Source organism: Metopolophium dirhodum, chromosome 7 (assembly GCF_019925205.1).
Source record: "Metopolophium dirhodum isolate CAU chromosome 7, ASM1992520v1, whole genome shotgun sequence".
NCBI lineage: Eukaryota > Metazoa > Arthropoda > Insecta > Hemiptera > Aphididae > Metopolophium > Metopolophium dirhodum.
Window position 1 is genome coordinate 30721280 of NC_083566.1, and position 27085 is coordinate 30748364.

General features: G+C 28.4%; 2 protein-coding genes across 2 annotated transcripts; one reads left to right on the plus strand and one right to left on the minus strand.

Annotated features, from left to right (window-relative positions):
• Positions 1-754: 754 nt before the first annotated feature.
• On the plus strand, positions 755-10985 carry LOC132948806 (fatty acyl-CoA reductase wat-like). The gene is made up of 7 exons (XM_061019455.1): positions 755-1000; positions 6979-7227; positions 7973-8100; positions 8173-8282; positions 8998-9187; positions 9248-9508; positions 10724-10985. Exons 1-7 carry the CDS (start codon positions 812-814, stop codon positions 10983-10985), a joined length of 1389 nt encoding a protein of 462 aa, XP_060875438.1. The 5' UTR covers positions 755-811.
• Positions 10986-18797: 7812 nt separating this feature from the next.
• On the minus strand, positions 18798-25479 carry LOC132948274 (odorant receptor 46a-like). Its single transcript, XM_061018682.1, has 6 exons — positions 24738-25479; positions 23596-23689; positions 23096-23195; positions 22869-22994; positions 22283-22441; positions 18798-18863 (listed from the first exon to the last, which is right to left on the minus strand). The coding sequence occupies exons 1-6, from the start codon at positions 25477-25479 to the stop codon at positions 18798-18800; spliced, it is 1287 nt and encodes a 428-aa protein (XP_060874665.1).
• Between the last annotated feature and the right edge of the window lie 1606 nt (positions 25480-27085).

The window sequence follows — 27085 nt, forward strand, 5'->3', positions numbered from 1 at the left end:
TTAGTAAAGCAGACTGAAAGCAGACTTAGATCAGAATCGTTTATCGAATCCAATGATTTATGATTAAAATCAAATATAGTCCTTGCATTATAGTGGCGATGGCGATGTACACACAAATCCTACTATATAACAGTGACTTTTCCGATTTTGTCCAGCTAACTAAATATTGTACTATCAAAATACATTTATTACACTTACGAATATAATAATAATATTATCACAGGAAAATAAGTTTACTCGACCTCAGATAATCAGTCTCTCTAAAATAATATAAATACCGCGTTTTCTCCATTTACAAGGATTGACTATTATTTAAGATACAATAACTGTAACTACGTCACTGTATGTATTTAAACTTTCTATCACAGATCATATCGCATGAATTATATTTATATGCAAATTAAATTAATTTTAAAAAAAATGGAAAATCTTACAACACAACGAATATGAATAAAATTAATGCTTTTATTGCATTGAATTAGTTCTGATGAGTTAAAAAAAAACAATAAATCAATCGAAATTACTGGTATCTTGATCCATATATTTCCATTTACACGATGATTCTACAAGTATTTGTTATGCCAGTGAATCGGATTATATGATTATTATCGCGTTTACCTCTGAACATAATGCGGATTACCCCCACCAAATAACAAGATAGTTTTTAAAAAAACGGAAATAACAATAATAATATGTACATACAACTACTACAATGATCCTATAGTACTGGTTTTCATTCCAGTTCAAGTTCAAATTCACCAGACTAAACATCTTAGAAGTTTGCGCATGTGTTACAACAAAACTAAACAATATGGAAACAAGCATAGCTGAATCGTTTAGGGATGGGACCGTATTTGTTACTGGAAGTACAGGGTTTTTGGGGAAAATACTCACAGAAAAATTAATCAGATCTTGTTCATTAAAAAAAATTGCACTTCTTGTTAGAAGTAAGAAAGGAATCGATTCAAGTCAAAGGGTTGCAGATATCTACAATGAATCTGTAAGTAAATTTTTTTTCGGCTGTTATAATATTATTATGTGTACCTACAATGTTGGTAATTGATTTTATTTTATTGTGTATTAATCATAAAAAAAATTGTTTATAATTATTCGTAACTTTACTCATACAGTCATACTCTATCAAAGAACTACATTAATAAGTATAGTTTTAGATAAAAAAAAATCCACATAAATTATTATTATCTTATAGACTAAAACACTAGAACTGGGCTGTATAGACAATTACTTAACATTTTACTTTTTAGTACCTATATATTATAGTTGTATATTTATTAATTTGTATGCAAACTCGTCATTAGTTTTAAATTTAATTTAATGACCATTGATGTAATTAATAAAATTATTAAAAATCAAAGAATCAACAACGAGACTTATAATGGTATGAATAAATAACTACCTAATACCATATTTTTAAATTCTAATTACCTACAGTTTTTTTATATCGTGTAAATGATTAAACAATAATAAATAAATTCTCAAATTGTTTTTAAAATTACGATAAAAAATTTATGTTTGACCAAAAAGCTTGAAAATATAATACAAAATTCCTCATAAATTGTAATTACTGAAATTAAAATAAAAAATTTGATTGTAAATTCACTGTAATTTTTTTTGAGTGTATGAATTCCTATAGTTTGAATTATGAAGCTTAAAATTCCCCGAGTAAAATAACGATTTTAGATTTGTTAATGTTATTCAAAATTAATTTTATGCTACACAGTTACTTTAACTATAATTTCTATACTCAATGCAATTTTCAAAATATTTGAACTAAATTTAAGCTATTTTTAGGCATACGAAATTTTTAAATTTTAAATTTCTGAAAATTGAATACAATAATAATATATCCACATAAGTTGATCTCATAGCAATTAAAAAATAATTAATACATATGGGCAAACTACTTTTTATAAGACCTTTAAAATCCAAATTTTACAAAATTCTTCAATATTACATTAATTTTTTTATTTTTTACTAAGAAATATTAAATATTACATATTACATTTTTATTGTTTAGGTTTGAAAATATAATACTAAGTCCATCATATAAGTAGTTCTTATTAAAACACTAAAATCTAATAATATCAATTTTACTTATTTTTTAGTAATTCGTGGAAACTTTAAAATTGTATACAGTGTGATTCCTTTTAAAGGTAACACTAAATAATTCTGTCCAGTGACATCGGATTAATATGCGGTTTTCGGGAGGGGATAGGGACTAACTTAAAAAGGAACAGATATTAGCAGCTACTCAAAGAGAAGTGATTCGTCGATTTCAATCATGCATGGAGAATGATGGGTACAATTTTGAACAATTTATTAGATAGTTATTAGAAATTTGTTTATATTGTGTTAATTATTTTAATCGTTTCTTACCTAGTAATTAGTAAATGAACTAACATTTACGTCTAATTGAGGTTAATTAATTCCTCAAAATTAAATTAAAATGATTTAATAATATCTGAAAATCTACGGAAACAAAAAAAATACTTAAAATTTTATAATAATTTAAAAAATTCTAGTATGATTGTTGAAAAATTCAATAATTTTAATTGAAACTTTGACTGGTTGCCATTTGGTCAATTTTGATTTTAGAGCTATTGTAAAAAGGACCAAATCGACTTAAAAAAATTCGGTCTATCCGAATTTGGTATTCAAAACACCTGTTGCCAAAAAAAAAAAAAATGCAAGTTGCATTGCGCATGCGCACATGGAAAGATCTAAAAATGTAAAAACCATCAAGAAATGTGTATTTATGTATTCCCTATCCACTCCCGAAAACCGCATATTAATCCGATGTCACTGGACAGAATTATTTAGTGTTACCTTTAAAAGGAATCACACTGTATAGTATGTTACGGGCAAAGTAGGAAATTGGGCATTGTGCACAATGCCCGTTTTTCAAGGGAAAAGTTGGAATAAGTTAACATTGTATAAAGTGCTCATCAGGGACGGCTCCAGAGACATGGTTAGGGCCCCTCTAACCCCCCCCCCGGCTAATTTTCAGAAAATGTCGATAATTTTTTTGAACAGTATAAAATTGTTTAGAAATGCAGCTTGGGGGGGGGGGGGGGGGCAGCCCCTAGGACCCCCTGGAGCCCATTTAGATTTGGGCACTGTAGGTTAAATATTGAATATATTAAAAATCAAATAAAACATTTTACTACATTTTTTTTAATAATCATAATAAAACTTGAAATATACGCTGCAAATATTAGTTGCCTTTTAATAGTTTTCAAATCCAGTATAGTACCTCCTACTGAAGAATTCATATTTTTATCTAAAAGTGGTTTGACATGAACAAGATGAATATTATTAATTATTAAATTATAGTTATTTTAATAGTTTTAAATTAATTAATTATTACTAAAAACTAAAAAGTAATTTTAGGCACGTAAGAAGTTACAAAGTCGACCAAACTTTTTGTATTTCCACTGATTGGTATTACATAATAATACACTAGTGATGACGGACTACGAGACGTCGTGACAATATAATCATTCGATTTCGAATAGGTAGAGGTTTAATGATTAAATAATGAAATATTAGCTAGATTATAGTGTTTGTAATTTTTTTTTTTTTCTGTTTGAACCGACAGCAATAGTGTTTGTAATTTTATTATAATATGTCCGGGCAAATGCGCAATAATATACTATGTGATCACTTTGTCGTTGAAATTACGGATCGGTACGTACTATCAGCAGTGTATTATCGCGTATATTGCGTACAATTAGATAGATATCTCGTAACTCGTAAGTCGTAGTATCAAACGAATAAAATACGTAAGAATAGTTTTATATTATTATTGTTACGTATAAATACCATTCGACATAAATGTGTGCAGTAATTAATTCACTTTGCCTACTTGAATCGGGGTGGGGTACACTTTGCCTGGGCAATCTGGTACAATGCTCGATTTCCTAATTTGCCCGTAACATATATACTAATTTACTTTACGATACAAAATTAAATTTTCACTATATTTTAATTAATTTTTAGCTATGATAATAACTAAAAATTAATACCATATTATATATACCATTTTATCTGCAGTAGTAAAAATATAATATATAATATAATATAATACTATATTATAACTATTATATTAATAATAGCATACAAATATTTAATAATATATATATTTAGTAATAAAAGCTGATTGACCTTTGCTTACAGTATCGTTTTTTGTATGCAATGATTTAACATTGATTTGAAATTTAACACATCCATTTCAGTGATTTAATTTTTAAATTATAAGAATAATGATTTTCAGTAAATATACTATGGTACATTATGAACTTTATGTGGATCGATGCGATCCGATTGAAGGTCGGTCCGCGTTTCATACGATAGATTTACGTACAGCGATTACCCTACCGTTATCATTTTATGTTATATGCACAATCGATCAACAATTATTAACGTACATTAGTGACAGTTGGCTAAAATAATGGGATTGTTAAGACTTTTCCATTTATTTATCTGGAGAAGTGTAATCATCAGCAGAATTTACAAAAATGTATACAATATATTTAATAATTTTAATTATAAGTGTTTGTTAAAATGTATTTAAAAACGGTTTTCAAAACGCACATCACGTAATTAGATTGATCGGTACTTTGGAATGGAAATAGGGGTTTTTTAGTACCTACAAAAAATAATGTTTCAATTAAACTTTAAGTACAGTCGACAGTTGTACCAGTTATACCTATCTATAATATATAATATAGTAAGTAGTTTATGAGTTTATCTTAAAAATAAAACGGTATCTTGGACACTTAATATTTTTCATTCACAGAAAATAGTTATTAAAAAAGTTAGACAGTTAATAATGTTTTGAAATTCCAATTTTTTTATTCATACCTAGTAGATATAATATATAAATGAGTATACCTATAATTATTATATAAAAAAATATATAACTTATAAATATTGAATATAAAAGTAAATATAATATAATATAATATTATTACCTATTTCATATTTCAGATCTTCGTATACCTAATATGTTCTATGTTATAGCAATTGTATTGTCAATAAATGAATACGTTAATAATTGTAAGAAAATGTATAAAATATTATAATACTTAGGTACATGTAATTATTATATTTACTAATAATTAAGCATGACAATATAGTAGATACCTACCTGTACTGAATTAATTAATTGTATTTTTTTTATATCATAAAAATAAGTATATTAAAATATGAACTGATGGTGCAGAGGGCTTCCATAAGACATACAAGTATACAATGGCCAATTTACACTCGTAGATTGGTGGTTTCGGTTATAATGACCAATTTAATCAACAATAATAATTATTAATTTGTTAAAGTGGCATAAAAAAATGCACAACCTTTCGTTTTCTAGCTAAAAAAAGTTCGTTGCTAAGTTGACCATTATGCAATCGAGTTTCATAAAAGGTAAAACGTTCACAGTCATGTTTCACCCATTCAAATACATTTCCTCCTTATCGGACATAACATATACAGACCCTCATATAGTCATACATTACCCGTCCAGTTCATCTTGGCATTCGGCATTCGTAATTATTTTAAGAACCAGTGGTCTGAGAATTGTATTAAATCCCCGGGATTATGATATTTTTTTCAATATAATATAGTTTTCTGACCATTGTTTTTTTTTTTAATCCATAACAGTTACCGAGAGCCAAGATGAACTGGACGGGTTATACCGCCTATGTATTTTACACTAATAGCTACGATGTGGTTTTAAAATGTATTGTTTCTATTGTAAATATTTACTCACCTCTTATCTCTTGATTAAGATATTCTGCATTCTAGATGGTGTCTATAGTCTGTACAATAGCAATGCATATTATATTTTGCTAATGTTGCCCTAGAGTCTAGACTATTAATACCTTTCTATGCTTCATTCTGTTGAATAATTATTTACAAAAACCAATCGCGTATTTTATATAATAACTATTTTAATACTATTTCATGTTTTCATATAATATTACTTTCTAGCTGTTGATTGTTATTAACACTAATAAGTCAAAATACCGACGACACGTAGTAGAATGGCGTGTGATATACTGATATAGTGATATGTTCGTGGAAGTTACAGTTAAACCATAGACCCTATACTCATAGACGGAGCATTACAGGTTGGCGGGGATGGGTAGAGCGGTCACACTGTCACAGCCATCATCATAGCAATGTGGATAACATTGAATTGAGTTCCAAATATTGAATTGAGTCCCACAAATAATTTTGGTTTATCGGAGTTGAGTCCGACCAATATTGTTAGGTTGTTCGAGTTGAGTCCTCCAGACTATTAGCCTTACCCAGGAAACACCACGTGGAGGTTGGCTGAATAATCCCCCCAAAAAATGTGTGTGATTGTTTTTTTTTCAACTGTAATAATAAGCATAAAGAGTCAATTACTTGAAAATAATAATAATTATGTGTAATATAATGTGCAAGGTTCGAGGTCACCGCTGGCTTGTAGGTAGTTTTGCCAATTTATCCATACGAACTCAATTCAAAGATACTAAGCTATTAATAAGCTGGACTCAAATCAAACACATACAAGTAGCATGGACTGAATTTAATATCACCGAATAGTGTTGTCATTTCTAATAACATAAAGTATAATAATTATTCGCATATATTTTAAACAATATATTATTAAAACACAAAACTAAAAATGCGTATTTTTTAAAAAAGCATGATTGCCATAATAGTTAATAAATGATATTATATTCAATAGATGAATATATTGTTCATCCAGAAACAATATAATTTTTTGTGTGTATTCATCAATCCATTATCATACAATAATTATTGTTAAAACGCAATAATCGATTCATCGATAGATCAATTTAAAAAACAAAATATTATTTTTAAATTCATTGTATGACTCTTATTTTTAATAAAAGTAAATTAATTGTTGTCATCTATCCATAATACTATGTTATGTATGTTTTTAAGATGTTTGACCGCCTTCGAGTTGAAAAGCCCGACTTCATGACTAAGATAAAAATGATTGATGGTGATTTGGAACAACCCTCACTAGGTTTATCCCCAAAAGATCGTGATTGGTTGATAGAGAATGTGAATTTCGTTTTTCACTGTGCTGCAACAATCAAATTCAATGAAAATCTCCAGATAGCAACAAGAATAAACATACAGGGAACAGATAATATTTTAACACTTGCAACGATGATGAAAAATCTAAAGGTAAATAATATATCGTATTGTGTAACGGGAAAAGACGGTTCTATAGTTCATTAAGAGTTACACAATTGGCTTCGTCTTCCAAGTGCGTAACATAACAAATATACGCTCGGGAGAACGCGTTTAGCACCGTTAGTTAAAACATTTGAGTGAAACGACCTATTACATGAAACTTGATGGTAAGAACATCATCTGTGTTTGTATATGGGTTTGTTTGCGATGATTCGGTTTTTAAGTGAGTTATGAGCATTTTTAATACACGCCATATTATATACTCGTCAATATATTGATCTTAAGGTTTTCTTTCATGTGTCGCGTTCTTTAGTGACAAGAAAGGAGTGAGTTAAATGTGTGTTTCCTATTCTGACTCGATCAAAAAAAGATGCAGTAATAATTATATTTTCATCTCTTATTTTTAAAATAAGTGAATTTATAATGGATTTCCATTTTTCAATACAAGGTTTTATATTTCTTAAATGTTTGCAAATGGAACTTTATTCCATTTTTTCTGGCCACGTTTCCTTTGTTATGTGGTTAATAATATTATTCAGCGTCTCTGTGGGACCAAATGTAAACTGCTATACGAATAACTTTTTACCTGTAAATAAAAGATTGAGAACCACCTATTATGATTTATGACCTTTTTACCTTACCTCAATTGCTAATTGCCACTAGGTCTACTTTTTCGTTTCCGGATATACCAACATGGAAGGAAACCCACATGAATTAATCATATTTATTGTTGCAGGGTCTTGTGCACGTATCGACCGCTTATTCACATTGCCCGAGGAATGTAATTAAGGAAGAATTCTATCCTACTCCAATTACGGTCAAGGAACTGAAAAATATGTCCAAAGACGAAATTTCATGTCCAAAGTAAATTATATAATTGTAAATAGATAATCATTTTTTTTAGTTCTTGATTTTTTTTTTTTTTTTTAAATATAGTATCCTAGAAAATTGGCCAAATACATACACGTTTACTAAAGCAATCGCAGAAAATTTGATGTCGAGCAATGACAATCAATTGCCAATTTCAATATTTCGTCCATCGATTAGTAAGTGTATTTGTAAAATATAATATTGAATTGTGATTTAAGTGTGGGAATGTTAAAATGCTATGTCTTATTTGTGTATTTTTTTTTGATAGTGAACCAAGTTATTCATTATATGGCATAATATTAATAGATCATAAGCGTTATTCGATTATACATAATATGTAGTTATATTGTACAGACACATTAATATAATATATTTGAACTGGTTCTGGCTGATTTATATTAGTTTAGATTGTGAAAAGGATTGGCATAGCTTTTAGTTTGTGTGTAAAATATAAATATTTTCGAAATTGGTAGGTTAGTGGTAGGTTAGTGATCTGACTTACTCAGCTTTTGATTTCGTGATTAATGAATGGTCATACATTGGTAGTACATTTGTTCAGAAGAACGAACTTAAGATTCTGAACGGTGTGATACTGCGATGACAGTATTGATTTTACAATGATGTGCATTTATTTTTTTTTTATTTCTTATCTGATTAGAGTTTGAATAGTAGAAACAATACATTTCATTAACCGTTATCAAAATATTTAAAGTACTTTACAAAGATTTTGTTTGGTATAAACCATCAAATATGCGTAGTTGATTTATTTAAAATAATTTTCTTCGTGATAAACTATGCTTCAGTTAAGATACGTCAATGTTCTTTAACAACTTAAAAAAAACCGTGAAAAATTATAATTACTTAAAGAAGAACCATAATAATATGTTACAGTTGGATGCACAAAGTTAGAACCTAATCCCGGTTGGTTGGATAATATTAATGGACCATCTGGTATAGTTACCGGAGTCATAGCTGGATTTTTAAGAACGATACAGATTGACAAAAATAAAATAGCTGATATTATTCCAGTTGATTATACAGTAAACGCATTGATCAGTGTTATGTGGGATACAGTTAACAGGTATATTTTTTTTATCCCAACAGTTTTCACCAAAACATTAAAAATGTTTATAATTTTCAGACATCGACATTCCAATCCAATGAATAAGGTACCAAAAATATATAATTACGTTTCTAGTGTAGAAAGCCCGTTGACATGGGGTAGATATATTAGAGGAATACACGACAATTATTTTGACATTCCTCCATTGAGATCGATGTGGTATATATTTTATATTTTCCATACCAATCCATTAGTTAGCTCAATTCTGAGATTTTGGCTACATACGATACCGGCTGCGTTTATGGATTTGTTATTAATTATAAGTGGTCAATCTCCCAAGTAAGTTTTTAATTTGTATTAGTTATTAATTATTTGTTTGTATTTGTAAACTAATTCTACGATATACTATAGGCCAGTGGTTCCAAAACTGTGATTTAGGACATTAATAATCTGCTATAGGTGATTTGATAACTAAAAAAGTGTACTGTCAGTTGATTATTCTTCAGTTTTAGATAAATTGAGATATAAGTTATCTTTTAAGTATAAATTAACAATAGGTACAAAATTACGTTTTGATTAATTTTTTTTTTTTTATTGTTTTTGTCATTGTGGGTTTTAAAGCTAAAATGCATTTTTCTAATAATTACAATATATGTATTCTACGATTTAAAATATAATAAATATATTTAATTATACTATTCTATACTTATAGAGGGGGGAACAATTTATTATGATTTTCTAATTTCTTTTTTTTTAGATTCTGAGCGGAGCGAGGAAGCTAGTGGTTTTACAATGGTGTTTATAAATATAAATAAATTTTTATCTTGTATACAACATTTCTACCAGAAAGAGTGCTTTGATTTCAAAATATAGTACCTTATATTTTAGTAAATTGAATTAAGATGGTACTTTAAAAAGGTCATTTTTCGGTTTTCTCAATAGTTATTTAATGTCACGGGAAAATCCTCCAATAAATTACGAAAAACCGCTAAAAATGGGATTTTAATTTCCAACGCTTGGCTTATCACCATAGAAATAAATAAAAATAATAATATTAACATACGAACTAACTTACAGGCTATAATAAATAATAACAATATAAAATATCCGTCTCCGCTCAGAATCGTTTTTATTATACAATGATATTATATCATTGAGTCCAAGTTTAATACAATCCATTATATACATTGACCCACTTGTAACCTACCGTACAGCAGAGCGACATCCACTTACTCGCTTATTTTTTTATTATTATTATTATTTGTGTAGGGTTTAGTTCTAAATCCAAATCAATGTAATTTTAAATTTATAACATAGTTTATTTAATGTGCTGATTTCAACATAGTAACTAATATAATAACGAATGTCACGCTTTATTCTAATATATCATTGTATTAAGCTAACTTAAATATTACACTTAATCATTACACTTGTAACTTGTATGATTTGTATTCATCATACAAAAAATCAAATTTTTGAATTTAGCACATGAAGCGTTATATAATTAATTGGCACCTTTATAGAAGCTTAAAACAAATTTTTGTATTTATTTAGAATGCTTAAAACGTATACAAAAACAGAAAATGCATTGGATTTGCTTCGTGAATTTACTACTAGACAGTGGTCATTTGACAATAAAAATACTGTAGAACTGTGGTTGTCACTAAGTAAAGAAGATCATGAGATGTTTTGGTTCAGCTTTAAAGATTTCGACTGGAAAACCTATATAAAAATCTATTATTTGGGGATCAGGAAACATATACTTCACGAAGACCTGAGTAATACAGAAAAGGCTGTAACAAAAAATCGAAGGTAAGGTTTTGAATTCTTTTTTTATTATTTAATATATAGAAATGTTTCTCAAACTATTTGATAAAAAAAATAAGTTAAAATTAGAATCTAACATCTTAAACAAATCGAATGGTTGCTCGAAATCATATTAAAATGTTTCAGTTAAAATTTGGCTATAATTTATAACGTTAGATTATTATTATTATTTATTTCCAATGGAAAAAGGCAGATTTAACCTAACCGAACCCATCGGTAATCAATACTTATTAGTCATTATTTTTTTATTAAGTTAAAACAACATTTTAAATGCAAATAAAAATGTTTGATTTTTTTATTTGAATAACACATTTAAGATAAAACAAATGTTTTAATAAAACTCAAGTCTAAGAAAAATTAAGTGGGAGTTGGGTTTAAGGTCGTGAAAATGAAATTAGAATCGTACTTATAGTTATCACTTATGTTACTTTATTTTATAATTATTATATATTTATCGTCTTTAATTTTTTTTTTTTTAGATTATTCTGGTTGCATCATTTGTGCATTGTTTTTATTATTTATCTCCTACTACAATTTTTGTATTGGATGCTTATAATATAAAGAGTACCTACCTGCAAATACGCATTTTACTCACGCACCAATATACTTCTACAGATTATGATCATGAAACAAAACAGCTGATATTTGAACTTGAAATGAATAACTTCCTAATACATCTTTATTTTATTTATTATATGTTTATTTTCAATTTAATTAGTTAGTAGTTTTAACCTATAGTGGGTTATTTATAAAATGTATACTACATTATACAAACTTTAATATTGTCAATACGAAATTAAATTGTTTTTCGTAATACGTTGCTTACCTGAATAAAAAAATCATTATTCACCTGGTTAGGTTATAAGATTCATAAGCAATGTAAATCTGATTTTTTTTTAAATAAATGTATTATTATTGTCAAATATCCGATACTGAGTACCGATGATTGACTATATCATTGATTTATATTTATATGAAAATATTCGTTTTAACCTACGATGTACTATATTGTTAGTAATAAATGACGTAGATAAGATAGCAATATATAAGAAATCCAATATCAACTATCAATCCAATATCTGTTTTACTGACGGAATTCAGCCATAAATATAATTCCATATCTGGGACTGAACTGTAAAACTCTCCTATACAGAAACGTAGCAGAAGATGCCACTTGCAGGGTTTACAATGCTTCACATCAAACTAAATGATTGTTCAATATGTTCAAAAACATCAATACGTGCAGGATCGTCGTTTGCTAGTTCCATACGCGTCGTTACTGTCAAACGGTCTTAAGAAATCAAAATATTAATCAACTATAATATTATTATACTACTTATTACCAAATACCAGCTACCGAAAAATAAATAATAATATTATATAGGTACCTGTTGGGCATTGTTGCATTTAATATTTACTTCTGCTTTCCGCAAAAATATTAGATAAATTGATACTTAAACGTATAAAATTACCATATCATAACCAATAACCATTGGCTGTTGTATACTTGTATGCCCAAGTCGTCCATTTGTACTGCTCACCGGCTTGGATCACCGCTGCCCTCTTTATTCTGCCGTAGTTTTAAGTAGTTTTTCAAGGCTCATTATTATAATTGCACCCAGTGGTAATTGCTCCAAACTGGAGAGGCCCCTAGGTCCACAACTAAATTGTCTCTCCTTCACCTTACTTTCAGATTGTCGTTGTTTCTCGTCGTTGTCTGGATGTCCAGTAAATTACGTCACCGACTCGGTACACTTCAGGCGTACAAAGAGCAACTACTTCGTTAATTGGATAATTGGGTTGCCTACCTGCAGACACTTATCGAATGCAACATAACGTAAAAAATCAAATTATATAATAATATTATTGATTAGTCCAGTCAACTAACTAATATCAATTGTACTTCATTATTATACATATATATAATAATAATTATATAATATAATATGTACAACATTGCAAAAACTGTCAAAATAGAACCACTCAAGATGTAGTGATAGTAGTTAAGAGTTTAAGACTCCAAATATATATATTTTATCATAAAATATTACCCCCAACGTTTTTTTTTTTAATTAAGTGAATTTGGTGAGTGAAACGGAATAGTACTGACCACTATGCCGTTCATTTGAGTTGTCCACGGCTGAAAAGCTCGTCGACACTAGACTTATATAGGAGTGATACAACTAAAGACTGTTGAACTGTAGATATATAATTTTAAAAAAGCAGCAAAACAAAAAATAAATACATTTTTGTTTAAATACGTAGACACATTGACCACGACATTTAAATATTTAATGGTCTCAGGATCCAATTTTGATATAAACCTGTAAGATTGGTCAATAGTAAGTTGAAAACGTGGTTCTTCTCGTCCCGAATATTCGTCAAAAATTTACTATTTTACTGTATTAAGTAATAAAAAAAATTTAATAATTATTAATATTTTATAACTTTTGCGGTCGTATAACATATATTATGTAGTTGTAGGTATTATCGCTAATCACGAGTTTGGTCCACTTCGCTGTGATTACTGACAATTCATTTCTGTAAAAATTATGGAATTTCGAAATTTAAATGGCAAGTAATATATGATATTCAGATTAAATTGTGTCATGTTTATTATATTTTGTCGGTACAAAGAGTTTACGATCCACCTTTTTTATTGCCTGTAATTCCGGTGAAAAAAAAAGGTTTATTCGAGCTAAGGTTACAGGATCCGGTGCAGATGCGTACATGCGGTACATCTGCCTATTATGTACCCATGAAATAATTTGCATTATTATAACAACGAGTACTGAATATTGAACGATAAAAGTGGTTTTTTATAAAATGCAATAAAACAAAATAATAAAAATTAATTGAACATCAATAAGCCGATGCTACGTGCCAAAATATTAAACATGGTCTGATACCGTTGCTTGCCATCTCTAACAGTCTTACTGTCCAATAATTGCATAACTTTAATGTATAATTTTAATAACATTATTGACACATATTTCATACAAAAAATAAACGTGAGTGGAGGCGGAGTTATAGCAATGTTAGCCTAGTAGTTTAATATATTATGTCATTATATAATAAATAATAAATTAATTATTACCTTGATCTTTTTAACCCTTATAAATTATAATCAACCCAAATACGCATTTTTAATTTGAAAACATGAAATCGGATATCTATATGGTTCGTAGTGACAGTCCATCGGATCCGCGAGTGTACGTTTTCGTTTTCATCTGTGTGTCTTGCGCGGTGTGCCTTGACGCGGGCTACGATAGTATCTGCGGCGGTAGTCCGGTCTCTAGTGTCCGACGATAGACTATTGAGGTGGTAGGTGACACTCGAAATCGGCGAGGTTAATGGTTTAGATCGAAGAACACTTTATCGTCACGAAGCTTAGGGCGGATTTCCACTGTATACATGTTTGCCGTGTACACGAAAAATGTTCAGCTACGTCCAACGACACGGTATCGTGGTTGATCGTGCGGTGACTCAACCTAACCAACCAATCGCAGCAAAGGATTTGTATGCACGTACACGCGCGTACGTGAATTACAGTGGAAACCGGCCTTTATGCTATGAATAAGTATCGAATGGGTACAAAACCAATACCGATATGGTTGAACAAAAGGAACCCGTGGTATAGCGGTCGAACGATATATTAGCCCTTTTCGGCGTGCGTTGTATTACGCAGGTACGACGACGGCGACAAGTTGTCTTCCCAACGGTTCGAATACGAGAGAGAGAGAGAGAGAGCCGGCCGTCCAGCGCGACTCGTGTTCCCGTCCCACCCTGTGCCTTTGAGTCATTGTGGGGGAGTTGACGGTGTGGCGCCGTTGTTGCCCGTGGTGGCGGTTGACAAAGTGTGCACCCGTCGCTGCGGTGTCAGCCTATGTTTTAGAATTATATTATATTAGTTATTATGATTATTTGAACATAAAAAAAACTGTATAAAAAATCCTTTAAAAAAAATATGTGTATACAGTAAACCTATTGTACAAACTGTTATTATAAACGGGCCTGTCCTAATTTTTAAATTTTTCAATCAATTATTTTGTCATTAGAATACATTTTTGTCGGTAACGGGTTAGTGGTGAATTCAAAGTACGGTAGGGCTGTGGGATCGGGAGTAATGGTTGATGCCATTCACCAAATTAATATACCATTGTTCGGATAAGTTCACTATTAGTGTGGATTAGACAAAATGTGTGCACCCCTCGTTCTACAATAATAAATAAATTGTTCATAAGTTAAATAAGTTAAATATATTTAAATGCTTACTTGATAACTGCTTGATGATCAATTATGATTGTTCTTAATTCATCATATATTAAGTCGTGTTCGTTAGGTAACTTTTTTTTTTCATCTCTGCAATCTACAAGTAATTAGAGCATTATTGCGTCCTTATAAATATGGTTTAGTAAATGTCAATCAGTATGACTGTATGAATTAAGTAAAGAATTTATGACAGTTCAATTATATAATATTAAAATTTAATATCGGTCTTTAAAAGCAATTCTAAATATTATCATATACGAAATACAGATTTTTTCATAAGTAAATATGTTACGATCATAAACTTTGATAGATGCTTCTGATAGCTAATCAAACCTTATTTATACTTTGATGAATTTTCTTATGTAATCGGAAAAAAAATTAAAATAATATTTGTTAAGATATAAATATTCTAACCACTTCCGCTTAGAATCGTTTTTTGTTGACAATGATTTAATGATTTATCATTGAATTAAAATATAGCACTTATTATAAACAGTGTCACAAAGGTTCACTTGACACTTATTATAATAAAGGGTGACTCACTATAAGCATATTGCAGTTATTCGTTATCTGATTTTTGGAATTTTCAATATACTTAAATACTGTTTAATTGTGTTTTTGAATTCTTGAGATTTTTATACCACTTAACACATCTGTTTTTAAATGATACCCATTGACGTAAAACGTTACTTTTTTGATAATTTCTCAGAAAACATTGATGTATTGTCAAGTAATGCAATAAATCTCAAAAAATGTAAAATACGGTTTTAATAAGCATTCCAAAAATCAAAGTTAGAATACATTCATTATAAATGAAAATATGGGGGTGATCATTGTCGGAGAATCATATCCTGTAAACTAATTTTTATATATTTATATTAGTTTTATACTTAATGAAAAAAGTTATTTCAATGGACCTAAAGATTACTATATAGGTACCTACATATGTTAATGTATTTGAATTGTGTGTATAATACTAATTAATAAGCTATCAAATCTGTTATAAATAATGTAAGTAGTAATAACTTAGCAATATAACCATAGCACTTGATCGACAAACAGTTCCATATGTCATTCGAGTAGTGGACGGCGATGACGCACATGTACCTACAACGAAATCATACCTTTCCAAATATAATCTATGCTTAAAGGTATATTGTCTGTCCAATAGTACACACCGCTGATTATTATTATTATTTATTTATTAACGGGTAAGAAACCAATTACAAAATATTATTGTGAACAAAAATTTACAATTACATTTTGATGGTAATTTCAAAAATAGTACTCTATGCATTAGAAAATACAAAACCTTTTGCCGTTAAGTAGTCATGAGTAACTGATGTCAGTAACATATTGCCTACATTAATTGGATATTAACTAAAACTGTAAATACATTATCAATATAGCCTATAGGTACATTATTAAATAATAAAATAATAGATGCATGAAATTCTAATTGGCAAGTGGTAAGTAGTAAGGCTGACTTATGCGCAGGGGCGTGGCGATACTACACTGCAAGTATCAAGGCGGGCATCAACGAGTTAAAAAATAAAATTAAGTTTAAACGTTAAGTTAATTAACTCGTAATTTTTTTTTTCAAATTAACTTTTAACTTAATAAGTTACTTTTTTTTCAAGATTAACGTGTTAAGTTCAAGTTAATTTTATTTCAAAATTAACTAAATTAAGTTCATTTTCGTCCGAAGAATAATGCAAATTGCTTAGTGTGTTTTGATGTACCTATCATTTTGAATTTCCCCAGTAATTTTCTTGAACATAAAGAAAAACTATCTAATAAACCATACTATGTGTCTGGAATTTTTTATTTTTGCAAATTAGCAAATTTTAACTTTACACTAAGTTAATTTACTTTTTTTTCCAAAGTTAACTTTTAACTTAACGAGTTAATGAAAAAAATACGAGTAACTTTTAACTTACCTTAGTTTTTTAAAATAATTTAACTTAACGTGTTAAGTGATGACTAGATGGATGTAACAAACGGGTGTTACCTGACTGCCGCCGACGAATACTGGTCGTCGCCGTTTGCGTTCCTTATTTTGAATAGAGTACCCCAATGCGATTAGTGTTGGGAATAGATAACTAAAAAATTATCTAGATAAAAATAAAGATAACATAAATGTAATTTATCTAGATAAAGATAAATACAACAATACATTTATCTATATAAATATCTAGATAAATATCATTTTTTTACACTTATTTTTATTGTTTTTTAGTATTTTTGTAATATTAGATTTATATCAATATAATGACATAATATTTATAATAACAACGAATTGAACCTTTGAAATACAGTTCTACGAAGTTAATTTTAATTTATTTTTGAAATGGATGGGGAAATAAACCTATAACTAATTAATTTTAGTAGAGAACGATGTATAGTGCAAGCCCGCATGCAGGTTCTCGTATTATCGTAATATTGTCGTTGGCAATAATAACAAGAAATATATTCTTATAATTTTATAAATAATTTATATTATATTAGAATTTTAGTAATATTGGTTTTATAATTTTTTAGGGGCACTATAATATTTATCTAGATAAGCCCATTTTTTATCTAAGCTAAACATTAGATAAATCGTAACATAATTATCTAGATACTTTAAAAGATAATTTATTTAAAAAAATCTTATCTAGATAATTCCCAACACTGAATGCGATACCCCAAATGGCGCCTGGTATTACATTTATTTTATATTGTTTAATCTTGAATGTTGAACCATATTTATAAATATATAATTTGGGCACCATATCCTTTGATGAATGTAACATAATAATATTATGTTACATTTAAAATGAATACACATGTCAATAAGTTTGATACTATTAATAGAAATGTATCGTTATTTATTTGACCTACAAAACTGAATTAAAGTACAACAACATAATCAACATCATAATTTTGTAAACAAGTTAACTTTATTCAATCAACTAATATTTAATATTATATGCTAGATATTTCTAACGTATTTGAAAATATTTTTCATAAGATTTAAAATCATTACTCATTACTAAACATTAAAACAATAAAATAAACTTAGAACTAATTTATTTTAATAATTAAATCTAGGTAAACTGTTATACAGAGCGTAACAGAAAGACAAGATAAAAAAAAACTGATGCTACTTTACCGTATGACAAAAATTTTGAAAATCATATGGTTAATAAATAATTTAATAAATATACTCATGTCAGGAAATTCCCAAGAAATTTTTAGTAGGTAAGTATTAACAAATAAAAATATTTTTTTATATTATACGTGTACTGTCAGTAACTATAAATGATATATATTATATAAAAAAAAAAATTAAAAATATTGATTAGAACAAAAGTTATATATTCATCTGGCAGGTCTTCATGTTACATTCTGTTTAATCAAACTCAAATATTGTATATGTTGAGTTATTTAGACGGAGTGTAGTAGAACTAGATACCTATATACTAGCTACCCATATAGTAATTTATTTAGATAGGTACGTTATATAAACTAACTAAATTTTGAAGAATTATTCATCCATGTTTTTTATATAGTTGATTAAAACTGATAAAACTGAGTAAGAATCACGCATGGTCTGTAATTAAAAAAAAAAAATTATTTAATATTTTTGTATTTTTTTCTTGTAATATTTAATGGTCCATAAGAACTTGATAATACTACCAAATACTTATATTATATTTTTTAAATTATATTTTAACACAAAATATAATTTGTCAAGACCACAAAAAAGGTGTTCATATATTTATTTTAAAACTTATAATTTAATGCAAGGATTCTCATCAGATTTCCTAACAGCTATTCAAAAAAAATCAAAACCATATTATCGCAATGATTTTTGTAAACATTTGAAGTTAACATATAACAAATTCACCAAAAAGAATTTTAATGTTAATATTAGAAACTTGAAACATTTCAAATAAATGATAATACAACTTTCTACAAAACAATACAATTAATTTCGAAGTATTCAAGTATCCAGCGCGACGGTAGTGGCGCGAAGCTAAGTAAGAAAAGATAGCGGAGTAGCCACTAACGTATACTAACAGGACACCGAGTTTATCATTGAAAAATCGTCCTAATTTATGTCAATTCTTTGCCAAGCTCTACAGGGCAAACGGCTTAACATATAAAGTAGTATGAGGTATCAATCGATCAGAAATATTGTGCAGGTGGGAATAGACGATTTCGCTAGCAGATTGGTTAGATAGTTTGTAAGTTATAAGCAAAAATGTTCAAGTACTTTTAAGACCGATTTTGCGTACGGAACAGTGGGGATTGATAAGCGGTGGGTCGGGGTAAAATATCGTAATTATTCCCCGACCCGCCGCTTATCCATTCCCACTACTCTCATCGCGGCGGCGGCGACGATGTACTAGGACGACGCACGGACAATATTATTACTTTATGGTGACAACTGACAATTGCAAAAACAAACCATTTCGTGACTTGCACTCGATTGTTCGCCACGTGTTTATACTTTTGTTATTATTTCCTTCTATATTACTATTAGGAGGCCAGCGGTTATTAAAGATTATTATTATTATTATTATTATTATTATAGAAAACCAGATAATTAACACATCAACATTAAAAATAGTTGATATCACATCAAAAACACTTCGTTATACTCCGTGTAAAAAAAAAGTTGAGTTAAAAAAAAAAAATTTAGTAATGATTAAATCTTTAAAAGACGTGATATAATATGGAAATTAAGTAAAATGCCATTTTATAATATTACAAATACCTATGATGACAAATAAGATCAATTGTAATGTTAAATACTTAGTCAACATATTGTTGATACATTATTAATTACTGTAAATACTGTAGTGGTTACTTGATTATATTTATTTAAGTATACTTCTACGTCCTGCCAAATAGTTAAACATAATATGTTGACTAAGTATTTAACATTACAAATGATCTTATTTGTCATCATAGGTATTTGTAATATGATAAAATGGCATTTTACTTAATTTCCATATTATATCACGTCTTTTAAAGATTTAATCATTACAAAATTTTTTTTTTTTAACTTAACTTTTTTTTTTCACGGAGTTATAACGAAGTGTTTTTGGTGTGATTTACAGTGTTCGGATTAGATAAGTAGTTTTTTATCTAGATAAAGATAAAGATAATGCAACTCTAATGTAACTAGATAGAGATAAAAGATAACTTAACTCATATTTATCTAGATAAAGATAAAGATAAATACTTTTTTATCTAGATAAAATAAAGATACAATTTTTTTTAAATGGGTTTTAAATATAGGTATATTTTAGTTGGGCACTAGGAACATAATAATAATAATGATGATATGAATAAAAATAATTACATTATTTATAAACCATAAACTTGGTTTGAGAATCTGTATAAATATTTAAATGCGTTTGTACAATTTCGCGATTTTATCAATAAAAAATGCATCTAGATGAATTAATTTAGATGAGTAAAAAAATTATCTTAGATGAACGTTTAGATACCTTGTAACTATTTATCTATAGATAAGATAAAATATGAACAAATAATTATCTAGATATTCATCTAGATAAATTTATCTAGATAAGTCCGAACACTGGTGATTTATATATACGAACATCAGTTGTATGTATATAATTTTAATTTTTACATTTTTATTTGATATGATTATGAATATGATATGATATAATTTATTATGATATGATATTAAAAAAAAGCTTGATAGTGCTATACGAAAATTCTCATAATTCCTAAGTTTTACCTATAATAGGTTTTAATAACAAAAATGACAACATTGAACATTTAAGATAAAATGTCATTAGCAATAGTAAAAGCTGACCAACTTTTTGTCACCCAATAATATTTATAAAGAATCATTTATCATTAAATTTAAATTTAACACATCATAGGCGGTGATTTGGGGGGGGGAGCTTACGGGGTTTTATCCTCCCACTCATATTGATGTTAAAAATGTTAGCCCCCCGTGAAATTTTAATGGATTTCCACCTATGTAACACACATATATTGACATTACCTAACCAATGAAAAGGTATCTTCAAAACCTATTAGGAGAGTGAGATCCCCTGATTTTAGATTCTGGGCGTTCCAATGAACGTTGATTTTACAATGATATGGGTTTTTTTTTCTCTTTCATTTGTGTTTGTATACACAATAAGTAGCCAAAATAATCCTCCGATTTTCAACTTCAGTATTTTGTTCGATGAGAAATTGAATCTAATTGATGCATATGGGAGGTCAAAATTTTAAATTTTCATTAGTTTTCAATAGTACAGGGAAAAACCATAAAAAATTAAGGAAAACAGGAAGTCTTACATAAAATTGGTTTTCAAAAAAATCGATTTTGGTTTTTGGTGTAACTCTAAAACAAATGACCGTAGAATGTAGGTACATAAAATTTTCCATGAATGTTTAATATTTATACTATTAGCATATTTTATAAGTACATGATAAAATGTTCAAAACATTTTGACTTGTTTTGATCAGTTTACGGACATTTTCAGTTTTCAATTTTTTCAGTTTTTTTTTTGTATAAATGTCTATCAAATTGTATTCATTGGGTTAAAAAGCTTCAAACTTTAATACAAGCCTCCTAATATATTGTTAAAATTACGGTTGAAAAATATTAAAAATTTTAATTCGAATTTTGACAACATTTATAATAATATGTTCAACTTTTATAGCTAACGATTGAAAATTTAAGTCAAGGTTCCATGTAAATAGGTAAATAAATTACTTTATTAACAATAATATCATCAAATATACTTAGTAATATACTTATATATCATAGGCTGACTGGCCGTCTTCGCTCAGAATTGTTTTTCTTATACAATGATATCATTGAATTCAAATTTAACTCCATTACAATGACCCACTTGTAACCTACCTACTGTACAGCAGAGTGACACCACTAATTGCCCACCTTTTTATAAATACATTTGACTAAATTTTATCATATTGGTAAAGTAGTAGGTATATAAATAAGTGGGTACTCACCTTAAAAAACATTTCCAAGCTTACAATTTTTGTTCTAGTAAATTTTAACTTTTTGTGGTTAGCGTTATTCATTTTCATTGTTAACAATATCAATTTCTTACACTTCATATCCATTTCAGTCCAATTACTACTATACAATGCGAATACTATTGAATCTTTCTTTCATAAAAAAAGTAAACATTTTTATAAGTATTCATCAAATAACTGTAATTAGGTATATAATTTGTTAAATCGACCACTTTTTTTTAAGGCATAATATATTTTTATTTTTGTTGAACGTATAATGAATTATCAGAAATTGTTACTTAAATTATTATATAGGTAGTATACCCCATGTATAGAAAATAAGTAAAAATTAAGATATATCATGTGGGGGTACAAGCTCATTAATTATTATTATTAATATAAAATTTTATTTTTTGTATTTTTGATAAGTTATAAAATAATGAACAATGCAATGTGAATCTCAACTCTAATAGTTTTAAAATAATTTTTGTATTTAATAATATAACAAAGTATAGGACGTACATTCGCAATCAACATATACAATATATTAATATTCTAAAAATAATAGATTTCAATTTACTTGATTGTGTAACTTTTCAAATAAATAACACGTGGCGAATAATTTAAACACATTTGGAGGAATTCCACAAAAGATTTTTACAATAAATGTCCTCGAACTTTTAAATCTTTCTTCGTTGGAGAAACTCTGAAATCATTTTACCCCAGATACGTTATAAATTTATAAATTAGTTCACAAATACTATAAGCAAAGAACTTCTTTGAATTGAATATCATATTTATTTTTACCATTATGAAACAAAACCAAGTTATGATGAACGCTATTGTAAATACAACCATTTGTATCAACAAAACTCTTTTAAATAATGTTAAAAATACATCATATTTCCTGAAAAAGAAACATAATATGAACCGTATTTAGTCATTTGTTGTCCAAAAGATAACATTTAGAAACACGGGGGGGGGGGGGGTGTACTTCCCCATCAAAACTCTTACATATCAAAATATACTTTCATCTCCAGCTTCAATTTTTTTTGCAATTAATAATTTTGTTATTAGAACACATTTGTATGGCTTTCAGAATTTTTGCGGTGACGGGTTAAGGGTAAATTTGAAATATGGTAGGGCCATGAGGGTTTGGAGTTATGTTTGATGTCTCCCCACATCATGAATAAACCATTGTTCAAATAAGTTTTCTGTTAGTGTGGATTTGACAAAATGTTTGCACCTCTAGCTCTACCATCATAAATTATTATTATATTTTAATTTGAATATAATTTAACTCTTACTTCATAACTGCTTGATGATCCATTATGATTGTTTTTAATTCATCATGTATTAAGTCATGTTTGTTAGTTAACTCTTTTTTTTCATCTCTGCAATCTACATGTAAATAGAGCATATTATTGAGTCCATATAACAATGGTTCAGTAAATGTCAACCATATGCTGTATAAGTGAAGTAAAACATTTAAAAAAGTTCAAAAATTGTTTTTAAAATATACTATCGGTCTGAAAAAGCATTCTTTATCGTACGATATACCTATAAATACAGAATTGTATTACTTCATTTACTTGTATGTGCAACTGAAGTTTAAATTTTGATTTATGCTTCATCTAGGTTTCTGATAACAAATTCAATCTAGTTTATACTTTCATGGGTCAATAGTATAGACATTAAACAGTATTTTTTTTAAATAATGACAAAAACATTTAAAAAGTTTAACATTTTTTTTTTTTTTAAATACTAATTTTCTGATCGTGTCCAAGCTGGAGTTAAAATATAACATAATATATTATATAACAGTGTCCTATTGAATCTTGAATCACAAAGATTCATTCGACACTTGTTATAATACAGGATGACTCACTACTCACAATAAGCATAATAAAATTATTCGTATTCTAATATTTGGTATTTTTAATATACTTAAAGACAATATTTTTAAATTCTTTAGTTTAAAAATCATCTGTTTTTAAATGGTATCCACCCTTTTACGTAATCAATTATATTCTGATAATTTCTCAAAAAACATTGACGTATTGTAAAATAGTGCAAAAAATCTAAAAAAATGTAAAATACGGTTTTAAAAAGCATTCCACTAATCAAAGTTAGAAAACATTCATTATGAATAAAAATATGGCGATAAACATTTTAAAATAAGGTTTTAATAAGGAATACAAAAATCAAAGTTAGAATACATTCGTTAAAAATCATATTAAGGGGGTGGTCATTTTTGGTGAATTACTCTGTAAACAGATTATTATATTATATCAATATAACTTTTACTTAACGAAATAAAAAAAAGTTAGTTTATTTCACTGGAAATAAAGATTACTATACCTAAATTTAAATGTATATGAATTGTGTATATAGTACTTTGTAATTAATAAACTATATAATGTACGCATACTTCAATAGCCGTACTCACCATTTGAGGAAGGATGATCGGCAAGCGATTTATGCCCAACTGATTCGAACGCGGTGCAAATCATTTGCAACTGACAGGTTATAGCTAAGCAAAGTGTCACCAGAACGACATCAAATACGAAGAATGATGTTAACAATGAGACTACGCCCCAACCCTCGACAATGTAAAACATATAGTAGTGTGCATTGTACGTGTCTTCGGATACAAATAAATACAAATTGAATAAGTTATAACGGTAATTTCTGACCAATCCTTCGTGATTTTTGACCGGTAATTTATCGTTTGACAATGCCAGAGCACTAACAAAGAAAATTAACGCTGACATAAAATACACGAATGCCAATATAGTCGTTATCAACACAGATCGTTCTCTCCAACCATCCAGTATGTGTCTGTCTCGGAGGCTATTCGATGTTAAACCGTAGCACGTGATCGACAAACAGTTCCATATGTCATTAGAGTAGTGGACGACGAGGCACATCGAGTAGCACATGGCATACGAAACGATACCTTTCCAGTAACAATCTACACTTAAAGGCATATTATTTTTCCAATAGTATGCACCGCTTAAGGTCAATATCACCCCAGTTACGCCAATATAGAGCGTAATGAATGCCATGACAATGCGGTAGACGTTTTTCCCACGATATTTTGTCGTTGATGGATCCAAAGTTTGATATAAGCCTATGAGTTTTGCCAATGTTACGTTGAACACATGGTTTTGATCGTCCCGAATATCCATCGAAAAAATCACTTTTATACTAGAATATGTAATAAAAAATAGTATAATTATTAATGATATGTGACTTTTGGTCGTGTCACTTTATTGAGTCCTCTTCACTTAGAAGTTCCACGGGTTTGGTGAATGTAACACTGATACTTAACTTTTCATTTGAGTTGCCCATGACTGTAGAGCTTACGAGTGCAGTGGCGAAACTTGCGGTTAAGTTTGAGAAATAATTAAGGAGACGGCATTAATAATGCAAGTAGGTAGCTGCTCGAAGGACAGAATATAAAATTATTTTTCTTCACATTTTGTAATAATTATTTCTTATAATGGCTATAATGTATTATAAATATCTAATAAGTATATTCATTAATTATAATTACTATGGAATTCACACTGTTCGTGTTTTATACCTAGTAATAACCGGGTTTCGCTACAAAAGGCACTTTGGACGTGTCGCGAGTTAGTTCGGATAGCGTTGTAATCGCTAGTCGCGTCGGCAATATATGAAGCTATATACACAATACACAGCCTTAATCCTTTTCCATACTATTTTATAGATATAGACATAGGTATAGAATTATACATTATAGCTATGATAAATGCATAAAATAAGAAAACATATTATTTATAAGTCATAAGAAATAAATACATAATAATATGATTTATTGTATAATCATTATTTTATATAATTGATACATCACGAATTACAATTTTAGATGATACTACTATATTATACTAGAGTGTTATAATATATGGTGTTTCCATATGTATTACAAAAATTGGTAAATTATGAAGAACGTGCAGAGAGCCTTTAAAATATCTAAAAGAAAAACAGAAAAACTGATGGATAACACAAAACCACTTATTTTAATATCTTACTAAATAATTAATACATCCCTGTAGAACACTGTGCGCACTGGGTATGCAGGGTATGCCCATGCACCATATAGTTCACTACGTATACCGCACAAAGTCCATAGAGTCTATGGCATAGACCTATAAGATATGGACTGCTCGTCCAATAATTTACTCCTTCAATACCGCCGCGGGACCTTTGTTGTTGAAATGAGATAACTAAATAGCTAATAGCTTGGCATACCCATAATTACCTTTTATCAGTGTATGGTGCATTGATAGCTCATAGACCATTGATATACACAGGCAGCATAGCGGGATAGAACAAATCTGAGCAAATAACCTTGGTTAACAATGATTAATTTATACAAAATATCTTTACCATGCAAATAATCAGGGCGATTGTAAACTCCGCCAGAATACCGGTTAGATAAAAAGGTAATTAAAAGGTCTATTGTAAACTCCACCAGTTTTATTATGAATATTATATTATATCAATTGTATGCTCTTAGCCGTTAGCGAATTTTTAATTTTTGGCTTCATTTTGATATTTTTTTATGTAAAATGTATTATTTACTTATAACTATTATATTTTAATGTGGACGATTATTAATTAATATTATGAAAATTATGAATATTATATTATAATATCAATTGTATACTCTTAGCCGTTAGGTTAGTAATTTTTAATTTTGTCAAATGTATTATTTACTTAAAACTATCATATTTTAATGTGGACGACTACTAATTATTATTATTATTT